At 39.5% G+C, this 12349-nt stretch overlaps 1 protein-coding gene across 1 annotated transcript in view; it reads left to right on the top strand.

The window, feature by feature from the left end:
* The window catches only part of Srsf8 (serine and arginine rich splicing factor 8), a 45869-nt gene extending 40190 nt beyond the window's left edge, over positions 1-5679 (top strand). The window contains exon 3 of the mRNA XM_006256980.5: positions 4148-5679. Coding sequence (XP_006257042.2) covers positions 4148-5640 — 1493 coding nt within the window. The 3' untranslated portion in view covers positions 5641-5679. The remainder of the gene's footprint in view (positions 1-4147) is intronic.
* Positions 5680-12349: the final 6670 nt, after the last annotated feature.

The following is a 12349-nucleotide window of genomic DNA, read 5'->3' as shown; positions in this document are numbered from 1 at the left end:
ATTGATTTTATTTGATAATAGAATGGCTACTCCAGCTTGCTTCTTCTGACCATTTGCTTGGAAAGTTGTTTTCCAGCCTTTCACTCCGAGGTAGTGTCTGTCTTTGTCTCTGAGGTGTGTTTCCTGTAGGCAGCAGAATGCAGGGTCCTCGTTGCCTATCCAGTTTGTTAATCTATGTCTTTTTATTGGGGAGTTGAGGCCATTGGTGTTGAGAGATATTAAGGAATAGTGATTATTGCTTCCCGTTATATTCATATTTGGATGTGAGGTTATGTTTGTGTGCTTTTCTTCTCTTCGTTTTGTTGCCAATACGATTAGTTTCTTGCTTCTTCTAGGGTATAGCATGCCTCCTTATGTTGGGCTTTACCATTTATTATCCTTTGTAGTGCTGGATTTGTAGAAAGATATTGTGTAAATTTGGTTTTGTCATGGAATATCTTGGTTTCTCCATCTATGTTAATTGAGAGTTTTGCTGGATACAGTAACCTGGGCTGGCATTTGTGTTCTCTTAGGGTCTGTATGACATCAGTCCAGGATCTTCTGGCCTTCATAGTTTCTGGCGAGAAGTCTGGTGTGATTCTGATAGGTCTGCCTTACATGTTACTTGACCTTTTTCCCTTACTGCTTTTAATATTCTTTCTTTATTTTGTGCGTTTGGTGTTTTGACAATTATGTGACGGGAGGTGTTTCTTTTCTGGTCCAATCTATTTGGAGTTCTGTAGGCTTCTTGTATGTCTATGGGTATCTCTTTTTTTAGGTTAGGAAAGTTTTCTTTTATGATTTTGTTGAAGATATTTACTGGTCCTTTGATCTGGGAGTCTTCACTCTCTTCTATACCTATTATCCTTAGGTTTGATCTTCTCATTGAGTCCTGGATTTCCTGTATGTTTTGGACCAGTAGCTTTTTCCGCTTTACATTATCTTTGACAGTTGAGTCAATGATTTCTATGGAATCTTCTGCTCCTGAGATTCTCTCTTCCATCTCTTGTATTCTGTTGGTGAAGCTTGTATCTACAGCTCCCTGTCTCTTCTTTTGGTTTTCTATATCCAGGGTTTTTTCCATGTGTTCTTTCTTGATTGCTTCTATTTCCATTTTTAATTCCTTCAACTGTTTGATTGTGTTTTCCTGGGATTCTTTCAGGGATTTTTGGGATTTTTTCAGGGATTTTTGCGATTCCTCTCTGTAGGCTTCTACTTGTTTATTAATGTTTTCCTGTGTTTCCCTAAGGGAGTTCTTCACGTCTTTCTTGAAGTCCTCCAGCATCATGATCAAGAATGATTTTGAAACTAGATCTTGCTTTTCTGGTGTGTTTGGATATTCCATGTTTGTTTTGGTGGGAGAATTGGGTTCTGATGATGCCATGTAGTCTTGGTTTCTGTTGCTTGGGTTCCTGTGCTTGCCTCTCGCCATCAGATTATCTCTAGTGTTACTTTGTTCTGCTATTTGTGACAGTGGCTAGACTGTCCTATAAGCCTGTGTGTCAGGAGTGCTGTAGACCTGTTTTCCTCTCTTTCAGTCAGTTATGGGGACAGAGTGTTCTGCTTTCAGGCATGTAGTTTTTCCTCTCTACAGGTCTTCAGCTGTTCCTGTGGGCCTGTGTCTTCAGTTCACCAGGCAGCTTTCTTGCAGCAGAAAAGTTGGTCTTACCTGTGGTCCCGAGGCTCAAGTTTGCTCGTGGGGTGCTGCCCACGGGCTCTCTGCAGCGGCAGCAACCAGGAAGATACCTGCCGCCCCTTCGGGGAGCTTCAGTGCACCAAGGTTCCAGGTGGCCTTTGGTGTTTTCCTCTGGCGTCCGAGATGTGTATGCAGAGTGCAGTCTCTTCTGGTTTCCCAGGTGTGTCTGCCTCTCTGAGGGTTTAGCTCTCCCTCCCACGGGATTTGGGTGCAGAGAACTGTTTATCTGGTCTGTTTCCTTCAGGTTCCGGAGGTGTCTCAGAGTCAGCTGTCCTGCCGCTCCTGCGCCCTCCCCCACGGGAGCCCAGAGGCCTTATACAGTTTCCTCTTGGGCCAGGGATGTGGGCAGGGGTGGGCAGTGTTGGTTGTCTCTTCCGCTCTGCAGCCTCAGGAGTGCCCACCTGACCAGGCGTTCGGGTCTCTCTCCCACGGTGTCTGGGAGCAGAGAGCTGCTGCGGTCCGGGGTCCGCGGGTGTGGGACTCCCGGTAAACACAGGAGGTGCCCAGTCCTAGAGGAATTCTGCCTCTATGTGTCCGGAGATCACCAGGCAGGTCTCTTGCAGCAGAAAAGTTGGTCTTACCTGTGGTCCCGCGGCTCAAGTTTGCTCGCGGGGTGCTGCCCAAGAGCTCTCCGTGGCAGCAGCAACCAGGAAGACCTAGTGATATTTTTAAGAGTCTGAATAACCTGTTTTGGATATTATTAAAATATGGCAGTAGAGTGAACTAGGAAAACACTAACCTTGGACAGCAACCGATTAAAATAATTCAAACATATCCAATGTCAGTAGAGTGGTAAGTGTTAATTAACATGTATGGTAAAATCTTGACTGCACAAAACATTATTATTTATAAAATTTCTTGCAGGAAAACATGTAGAAAGTAACCAAAGGCAAATGGAATATCCACAATCTGAGTCAATAATTATAAAAAATTGTTTATCAAAAGAAATTGAACTTGAAATGCTGACAGTATATGATAGATCTCAGAGAACAAGAAGGAGTAGCCAAGGACTTCCATGATCCAACAATTCGAATAGATGTCAGTAACTTTTCAAATCTCCAAATTCAATACCCTAGAAATTTCAGTATATTACCTGACTCTTTTGATCATATTACAGTGAATGAGGCTGTGATATTTTAGCAAGACAAACATTTTGTTGGCACATAAGAAAATTTCAATTACAAATTGTAGGAGTTTTTTGGGCTTTCCCAACAAGGAATATTCTCAAAACACTATAAACAAAAGTGATGATATGGGAAAAATCCTCTATTATTTTAGTTTTTCCTGACAGTAGATTGCAAACCATATAGTATTATAATTATCAATAATAATAGTGGTATTAAACTATTATAAATAAGTGAGAGAGCATCTCAATATAACTTTGATACACCCTTACTTCCTGACAATAAGAGATATTCAATTTATTTGTAGGTTATTTGCATTTCTTCTTTAGAGAATTCATGAGACAAAACCAGTAACAAAAAAATTTACAAAATTGTATTCTTTTCCTCAGGGTCATCCATTGATATCTGTAAAACAATTTTGGTTATGATGACTGGTAATATCTGTGGATATGTTTATTCTATCCAGTGTGACAAGGTTAAGAATGCTTCTAGTCATTTTACCACACAGTCAAATCCAACACAACTATGTGGCCCCCAATATTGTTGGTGCTTCACATAAAAATCATACTTGAAACCAATAATTAGTGTTTCTCTCTCAGAAGCAAGAGAAAATATTGTTATATAATTAATACCCACTATTATGTTTTATTTTCTTTTTATATTTCCAATGTAATTCATGAATCTAGAAATAAATTTACACACTATTATTTAAAAATCAAAAATTGAACTTTGATTCTAGTGTTGTATCTAGTGCAGAATTTGTTTTGAAGGTTATAGAGATAACTCAGCAGTTAAGAGCACCTTGTGTTGTTTGAGAGAACCTCTCTTCCATTTCTTTCCCCAGTTTGGGTATCTCACAACTATTTAGTACTCTAGATCCAGGATATATAATCCCTCCTGGTTTTAATATGCATCTGAACATATTTAATAAATACTCACATAGATGAGTACACATGTGTACAACATAAGTAAAACTTTAAAAACGTTTAAGTGTTATTTTGTTTTATTTTATTAGCTTCTTGCTTATATTCATCACCATGGTGATATATAAAATTCTGAAAATGAATAAAATGTCTTCTGATCCACTTTAAATTTTCATAAATTAATATAGAATAAGCTAAATTATTTCAAAGGCCATTTTGAAACGCTCTTTCCTTGCAAATTTAGATTTTTATGATTTGCATTTGTACTGATTTATCTAGATTCTGTGTGAAATCTGAATCAAATTCACATTAAAATATCTAAATTATTAGGTGTTTTCTTTATTCCCTTTTGAAGCACTGTCAAATATGTATTCATTCTAACTTTGACAATTTCTTTCTGATTAACTTTCATTTTGTATTTACAGGTGGAGCAAACACTGCACATGTTCTGAATAGTGGTGATTCTGAAAGAGGCCAGCTTAACTCCCTTCAGCAATCTGAGAAGGGAATGAAAATGGGGATAAGGGAATGTGGGTTTTGGACAGCAAAAAGTCAGAGTAACCCAAGCAATAATGATATCACTGGAGAAGTGAGGTTTACCTTTAATAAAGGGAACTCAAATCCTCAAAATGACCTTTCAGGGCTTAGCTGTCATGACAATAATAGGAAAGTCCAGAAACAAGTGGACTATCAACAACCTGAGTCAACATGTGTAAGTCCATTTACAAAAGAAGGAAATATAACTGAAGTTTTAGTGGAAGATACATTTAGTAAAGATAGAAGCACCAGAAGTAAAAGTCCAGATATGCTGATACTTAAAGAAACAATTGAAAGTAGGCTACTTCCAGAAACTAAGGATATGGAACTAGTGGAAACTCATCATTGTTTATCACCTGAAACTTTTAAAGATCTTAGGAAGGATGAGGCTTACTTCTCTTCTAATAGTCACACATTTCTGCCATTGAGAGATGACTTAAACATATCTGAGTTGCGAAAACTATATTTTTTTGCATCTTTTCCAACAAGAGAACACATATTGACAGAGAGCACTGCTCATAGAAGTCAAACTACATCTGTAACACCAACTAACTTTACCACTGTGGAAATTGATCAAAAAGACACAAACCTCTCTTCTTGTTATAACCAGACAGGTATACAAAATTCTGAAAAAAAATCTGATGAAATTTTAAAAACTAATTTAGACTTTACAATAGTTACAACTCCTTGTGGAACAGCAGGCAACATTATGACAGGAGTTTTTGAAGTAAATGATAATTTTACTGAGATTGACTTAGAGTCTTGTGACTCATTGGCGAGTCAAAGTAATAGAAAAGTTCAATCTGGTCACAGTAATATTTCTAGTTCTGTTTCCATCACTAATTCAAATTCTACCAGTAATTCTAATATAAATAACTCACTGCTTTCTTTGTTAAATTACAGTCAACAGTTTTTACCTGTTCCTAATATTATTGCCAATAATACTATTGGCAATGATATAAATTCACCACATACCTCACAAATTAACAAAGAATGTGATGAATTCTTTTTATTTCATTACCCACCTTTAGAGGCCAGACAGCAAATGCATGTTATAAGCCCAGAAATATCTAATGATAGTGATTCATGGCCACTTTTGCCTGATTTTTCAAACTTCAATGATATTCATAATAACCACCCTAAAGGACTTACCAAAGAACAGATTAATACTTTACCAGTAAAAACGTTTTGTGAAAATGATAAATTAAACCACTGCAGTATTTGTATCACACCATATACACAAAATAGCAAGATTCGTGTACTACCTTGCTTTCATGAATATCACGATAAATGCATTGACCGCTGGTTGTCTGACAACTCTACCTGTCCTATTTGTCGAAAACAAATAATTAATCCTGATGACATGGAATTTCTATTTTGAGTTCTGGAACACAGATAAATAAATTGTTATAATATTCAATGCATTATTTTCATTTGCTGTCTTACGTTGGGTTTCTTTTTTTTTTTTTTATTAACTTGAGTATTTCTTATATACATTTCAAGTGTTATTCCCTTTCCGGGTTTCCGGGCAAACATCCCCCTCCCCCCTCCCCTTCCTTATGGGTGTTCCCCTCCCAACACTCCCCCCATTGCCGCCCTCCCCCCATAGTCTAGTTCACTGGGGGTTCAGTCTTAGGAGGACCCAGGGTTTCCCCTACCCCTGTTGCTCTTACTAGGATATTCATTGCTACCTATGGGGTCAGAGTCCAGGGTCAGTCCATGTATAGTCTTTAGGTAGTGGCTTAGTCCCTGGAAGCTCTGATTGCTTGACATTGTTGTACTTTTGGGGTCTCGAGCCCCTTCAAGCTCTTCCAGTTCTTTCTCTGATTCCTTCAACGGGGGACCTATTCTCAGTTCAGCGGTTTGCTGCTGGCATTCGCCTCTGTATTTGCTGTATTCTGGCTGTGTCTCTCAGGAGCGATCTACATCCGGCTCCTGTCGGTCTGCACTTCTTTGCTTCATCCATCTTGTCTAATTGGATGGCTGTATATGTATGGGCCACATGTGGGGCAAGCTCCGAATGGGTGTTCCTTCAGTCTCTGTTTTAATCTTTGCCTCTCCCTTCCCTGCCAAGGGTATTCTTTTTCCTCATTTAAAGAAGGAGTGAAGCATTCACATTTTGATCATCCGTCTTGAGTTTCATTTGTTCTAGGAATCTAGGGTAATTCAAGCATTTGGGCTAATAGCCACTTATCAATGAGTGCATACCATGTATGTATTTCTGTGATTGGGTTAGCTCACTCGGGATGATATTTTCCAGTTCCAAACATTTGCCTGCGAATTTCATAAAGTCGTTGTTTTTGATAGCTGAGTAATATTCCATTGTGTAGATGTACCACATTTTCTGTATCCATTCCTCTGTTGAAGGGCATCTGGGTTCTTTCCAGTTTCTGGCAATTATAAATAAGGCTGCGATGAACATAGTGGAGCACGTGTCTCTTTTATATGTTGAGGCATCTTTTGGGTATATGCCCAAGAGAGGTATAGCTGGATCCTCAGGCAGTTCAATGTCCAATTTTCTGAGGAACCTCCAGACTGATTTCCAGAATGGTTTTACCAGTCTGCAATCCCACCAACAATGGAGGAGTGTTCCTCTTTCTCCACATCCTCGCCAGCATCTGCTGTCACCTGAGTTTTTGATCTTAGCCATTCTCACTGGTGTGAGGTGAAATCTCAGGGTTGTTTTGATTTGCATTTCCCTTATGACTAAAGATGTTGAACATTTCTTTAGGTGTTTCTCAGCCATTCGGCATTCCTCAGCTGTGAATTCTTTGTTTAGCTCTGAACCCCATTTTTTAATAGGGTTATTTGTTTCCCTGCGGTCTAACTTCTTGAGTTCTTTGTATATTTTGGATATAAGGCCTCTATCTGTTGTAGGATTGGTAAAGATCTTTTCCCAATGTGTTGGTTGCCGTTTTGTCCTAACCACAGTGTCCTTTGCCTTACAGAAGCTTTGCAGTTTTATGAGATCCCATTTGTCGATTCTTGATCTTAGAGCCTAAGCCATTGGTGTTTTGTTCAGGAAATTTTTTCCACTGCCCATGTGTTCCAGATGCTTCCCTAGTTTTTCTTCTATTAGTTTGAGTGTGTCTGGTTTGATGTGGAGGTTCTTGATCCACTTGGACTTAAGCTTTGTACAGGGTGATAAGGATGGATCGATCTGCATTCTTCTACATGTTGCCCTCCAGTTGAACCAGCACCATTTGCTGAAAATGCTATTTTTTTTCCATTGGATGGTTTTGGCTCCTTTGTCAAAAATCAAGTGACCATAGGTGTGTGGGATCATTTCTGGGTCTTCAATTCTATTCCATTGGTCTATCTGTCTGTCTCTGTACCAATACCATGCAGTTTTTATCACTATTGCTCTGTAACACTGCTTGAGTTCAGGGATAGTGATTCCCCCTGAATTCCTTTTATTGTTGAGGATAGCTTTAGCTATCCTGGGTTTTTTGTTATTGCAAATTGTTCTGTATAACTCTTTGAAGAATTGGATTGGTATTTTGATGGGGATTGTATTGAATCTGTAGATTGCTTTTGGTAAAATAGCCATTTTTCCTATATTAATCCTGCCAATCCATAAGCATGGGAGATCTTTCCATTTTCTGAGGTCTTCTTCAATTTCTTTCCTCAGTGTCTTGAAGTTCTTATTGTACAGATCTTTTACTTGCTTGGTTAAAGTCACACCGAGGTACTTTATATTATTTGGCTCTATTATGAAGGGTGTCGTTTCCCTAATTTCTTTCTCGGCTTGTTTCTCTTTTGTATAGAGGAAGGCAACTGATTTATTTGAGTTAATTTTATACCCAGCCACTTTGCTGAAGTTGTTTATCAGCTTTAGTAGTTCTCTGGTAGAACTTTTGGGATCACTTAAATATACTATCAAATCATCTGCAAATAGTGATATTTTGACCTCTTCTTTTCCGATCTGTATCCCCTTGATCTCCTTTTGTTGTCTGATTGCTCTGGCTAGAACTTCAAGAACTATATTGAATAAGTAGGGAGAGAGTGGGCAGCCTTGTCTAGTCCCTGATTTTAGTGGGATTGCTTCAAGTTTCTCTCCATTTAGTTTAATGTTAGCAACTGGTTTGCTGTATATGGCTTTTAATATGTTTAGGTATGGGCCTTGAATTCCTATTCTTTCCAGGACTTTTATCATGAAGGGGTGTTGAATTTTGTCAAATGCTTTCTCAGCATCTAATGAAATGATCATGTGGTTCTGTTCTTTCAGTTTGTTTATATAATGGATCACGTTGATGGTTTTCCATATCTTAAACCATCCCTGCATGCCTGGGATGAAGCCTACTTGATCATGGTGGATGATTGTTTCGATGTGCTCTTGAATTCGGTTTGCCAGAATTTTATTGAGTATTTTTGCGTCGATATTCATAAGGGAAATTGGTCAGAAGTTCTCTTTCTTTGTTGTGTCTTTGTGTGGTTTAGGTATAAGAGTAATTGTGGCATCGTAGATGGTATTCGGTAGGGCTCCATCTGTTTCAATTTTGTGGAATAGTTTGGATAATATTGGTATGAGGTCTTCTATGAAGGTTTGATAGAATTCTGCACTAACCCATCTGGACCTGGGCTCTTTTTGGTTGGAGACCTTTAATGACTGCTTCTATTTCCTTAGGAGTTATGGGGTTGTTTAACTGGTTTATCTGTTCCTGATTTAACTTCGAAACCTGGTATCTGTCTAGGAAATTGTCCATTTCCAGAAGATTTTCAAGTTTTGTTGAATATAGGTTTTTATAGTAAGATCTGATGATTTTTTGAATTTCCTCTGAATCTGTAGTTATGTCTCCCTTTTCATTTCTGATTTTGTTAATTTGGACACACTTTCTGGGTCCTCTCGTTAGTCTGGCTAAGGGTTTATCTATCTAGTTGATTTTCTCAAAGAACAAACTTTTGGTTCTGTTGATTCTTTCTATGGTCCTTTTTGTTTCTACTTGGTTGATTTCAGCTCTGAGTTTGATTATTTCCTGCCTCTACTCCTCCTGGGTGTATTTGCTTCTTTTTGTTCTAGAGCTTTTAGGTGTGCTGCCAAGATGCTGACATATGCTCTTTCCTGTTTCTTTCTGCAGGCACTCAGCGCTATGAGTTTTGCCCTTAGCACAGCTTTCATTGTGTCCCATAAGTTTGGGTATGTTGTACCTTCATTTTCATTAAATTCTAAAAAGTTTTTAATTTCTTTCTTTATTTCTTCCTTGACCAGGTTATCATTGCGTAGAGCATTGTTCAATTTCCAAGTATATGTGGGCATTTTTCCCTTATTGTTATTGAAGACCAGTTTTAGGCCGTGGTGGTCCGATAGCACGCATGGGATTATTTCTATCTTTCTGTACCTGTTGAGGCCCGTTTTTTGACCAATTATTTGGTCAATTTTGGAGAAAGTACCATGAGGAGCTGAGAAGAAGTTATATCCTTTTGCTATAGGATAGAATGTTCTATAAATATCCGTTAAGTCCATTTGGCTCATGACTTCTCTTAGTCTGTATACATCACTGTTTAATTTCTGTTTCCATGATCTGTCCATTGATGAGAGTGGGGTGTTGAAATCTCCTACTATTATTGAGTGAGGTGCAATGTGTGTTTTGAGCTTTAGTAAGGTTTCTTTTACATATGTAAGTGCCCTTTTATTTCGGGCATAGATATTTAGGATTGAGAGTTCATCTTGGTGGATTTTTCCTTTGATGAATATGAAGTGTCCCTCCTTATCTTTTTTGATGACTTTTAGTTGGAAATTGATTTTATTTGATATTAGAATGGCTATTCCAGCTTGCTTCTTCTGACCATTTGCTTGGAAAGTTGTTTTCCAGCCTTTCACTCTGAGGTAGTGTCTGTCTTTGTCTCTGAGGTGTGTTTCCTGTAGGCAGCAGAATGCAGGGTCCTCGTTGCGTATCCAGTTTGTTAATCTATATCTTTTTATTGGGTAGTTGAGGCCATTGATCTTGAGAGATATTAAGGAATAGTGATTATTCCTTCCCGTTACATTCATATTTGGATGTGAGGTTATGTTTGTGTGCTTTCATTCTCTTTGTTTTGTTGCCAAGACGATTAGTTTCTTGCTTCTTCTAGGGTATAGCTTGCCTCCTTATGTTGGGCTTTACCATTTATTATCCTTTGTAGTGCTGGATTTGTAGAAAGATATTGTGTAAATTTGGTTTTGTCATGAAATATCTTGGTTTCTCCATCAATGTTAATTGAGTATTTTGCTGGATACAGTAACCTGGGCTGGCATTTGTGTTCTCTTAGGGTCTGTATGACATCAGTCCAGGATCTTCTGGCCTTCATAGTTGCTGGCGAGAAGTCTGGTATGATTCTAATAGGTCTGCCTTTATATGTTACTTGACCTTTTTCCCTTACTGCTTTTAATATTCTTTCTTTATTTTGTGCGTTTGGTGTTTTGACAATTATGTGACGGGAGGTGTTTCTTTTCTGGTCCAATCTATTTGGAGTTCTGTAGGCTTCTTGTATGCCTATGGGTATCTCTTTTTTTAGGTTAGGGAAGTTTTCTTCTATGATTTTGATGAAGATATTTACTGGTCCTTTGAGCTGGGAGTCTTCACTCTCTTCTATACCTATTATCCTTAGGTTTGATCTTCTCATTGAGTCCTGGATTTCCTGTATGTTTTGGACCAGTAGCTTTTTCCGCTTTACATTATCTTTGACAGTTGAGTCAATGATTTCTATGGAATCTTTGCTCCTGAGATTCTCTCTTCCATCTCTTGTATTTTGTTGGTGAAGCTTGTATCTACAGCTCCTTGTCTCTTCTTTTGGTTTTCTATATCCAGGGTTGTTTCCATGTGTTCTTTCTTGATGGCTTCTATTTCCATTTTTAATTCATTCAAATGTTTGATTGTGTTTTCCTGGAATTCTTTCAGGGATTTTTGTGTCTCCTCTCTATGGGCTTCTACTTGTTTATTTATGATTTCCTGGAATTCTTTCAGGGATTTTTGTGTCTCCTCTCTATGGGCTTCTACTTGTTTATTCATGTTGTCCTGGAATTCTTTCAGGCATTTTTGCGATTCCTCTCTGTAGGCTTCTACTTGTACTCTAAGGGAGTTCTTCACGTCTTTCTTGAAGTCCTCCAGCATCATGATCAAAAATGATTTTGAAACTAGATCTTGCTTTTCTGGTGTGTTTGGATATTCCATGTTTGTTTTAATGGGAGAATTGGGCTCCAATGTTGCCCTGTAGTCTTGGTTTCTGTTGCTTGGTTTCCTGCGCTTGCCTCTCGCCATCAGATTATCTCTAGTGTTACTTTGTTCTGCTATTTCTGACAGTGGCTAGACTGTCCTATAAGCCTGTGTGTCAGGAGTGTTGTAGACCTGTTTTCCTCTCTTTCAGTCAGTTATGGGGACAGAGTGTTCTGCTTTCGGGCGTGTAGTTTTTCCTCTCTACAGGTCTTCAGCTATTCCTGTGGGCCTGTGTCTTGAGTTCACCAGGCAGCTTTCTTGCAGCAGAAAATTTGGTCTTACCTGTGGTCCCGAGGCTCAAGTTTGCTCGTGGGGTGCTGCCCACGGGCTCTCTGCAGCGGCAGCAACCAGGAAGACCTGTGCTGCCGTTTCCGGGAGCTTCAGTGCACCAGGGTTCCAGATGGTCTTTGGCTTTTTCCCCTGGCGTCCGAGATGTGTGTTCAGAGAGCAGTCTCTTCTGGTTTCCCAGGCTTGTCTGCCTCTCTGAAGGTTTAGCTCTCCCTCCCATGGGATTTGGGTGCAGAGAACTGTTTATCTGGTCTGGTTCCTTCAGGTTCTGGCGGTGTCTCAGGCAGGGGTCCTGCCGCTACTGGGCCCTCCCCCACGGGAGCCCAGAGGCCTTATACAGTTTCCTCTTGTGCCAGGGATGTGGGCAGGTGTGAGCAGTGTTGGTGGTCTCTTCCACTCTGCAGCCTCAGGAGTGCCCACCTGACCAGGCGGTTGGGTCTCTCTCTCACAGGGTCTGGGAGCAGAGAGCTGCTGCGGGCCGGGATCCGCGGGTGTGGGACTTCCGGTAAACACAGATCGTGCCCGGTCCTAGAGGAATTCTGCTTCCGTGTGTCCCAAGCTCACCAGGCAGCTTTCTTGCAGCAGAAAAGTTGGTCTTACCTGTGGTCC

The sequence above is a fragment of the Rattus norvegicus genome, chromosome X, assembly GCF_036323735.1.
Source record: "Rattus norvegicus strain BN/NHsdMcwi chromosome X, GRCr8, whole genome shotgun sequence".
Taxonomy (NCBI): Eukaryota; Metazoa; Chordata; class Mammalia; order Rodentia; family Muridae; genus Rattus; species Rattus norvegicus.
This window is presented reverse-complemented; position numbering and strand designations above follow the sequence as displayed.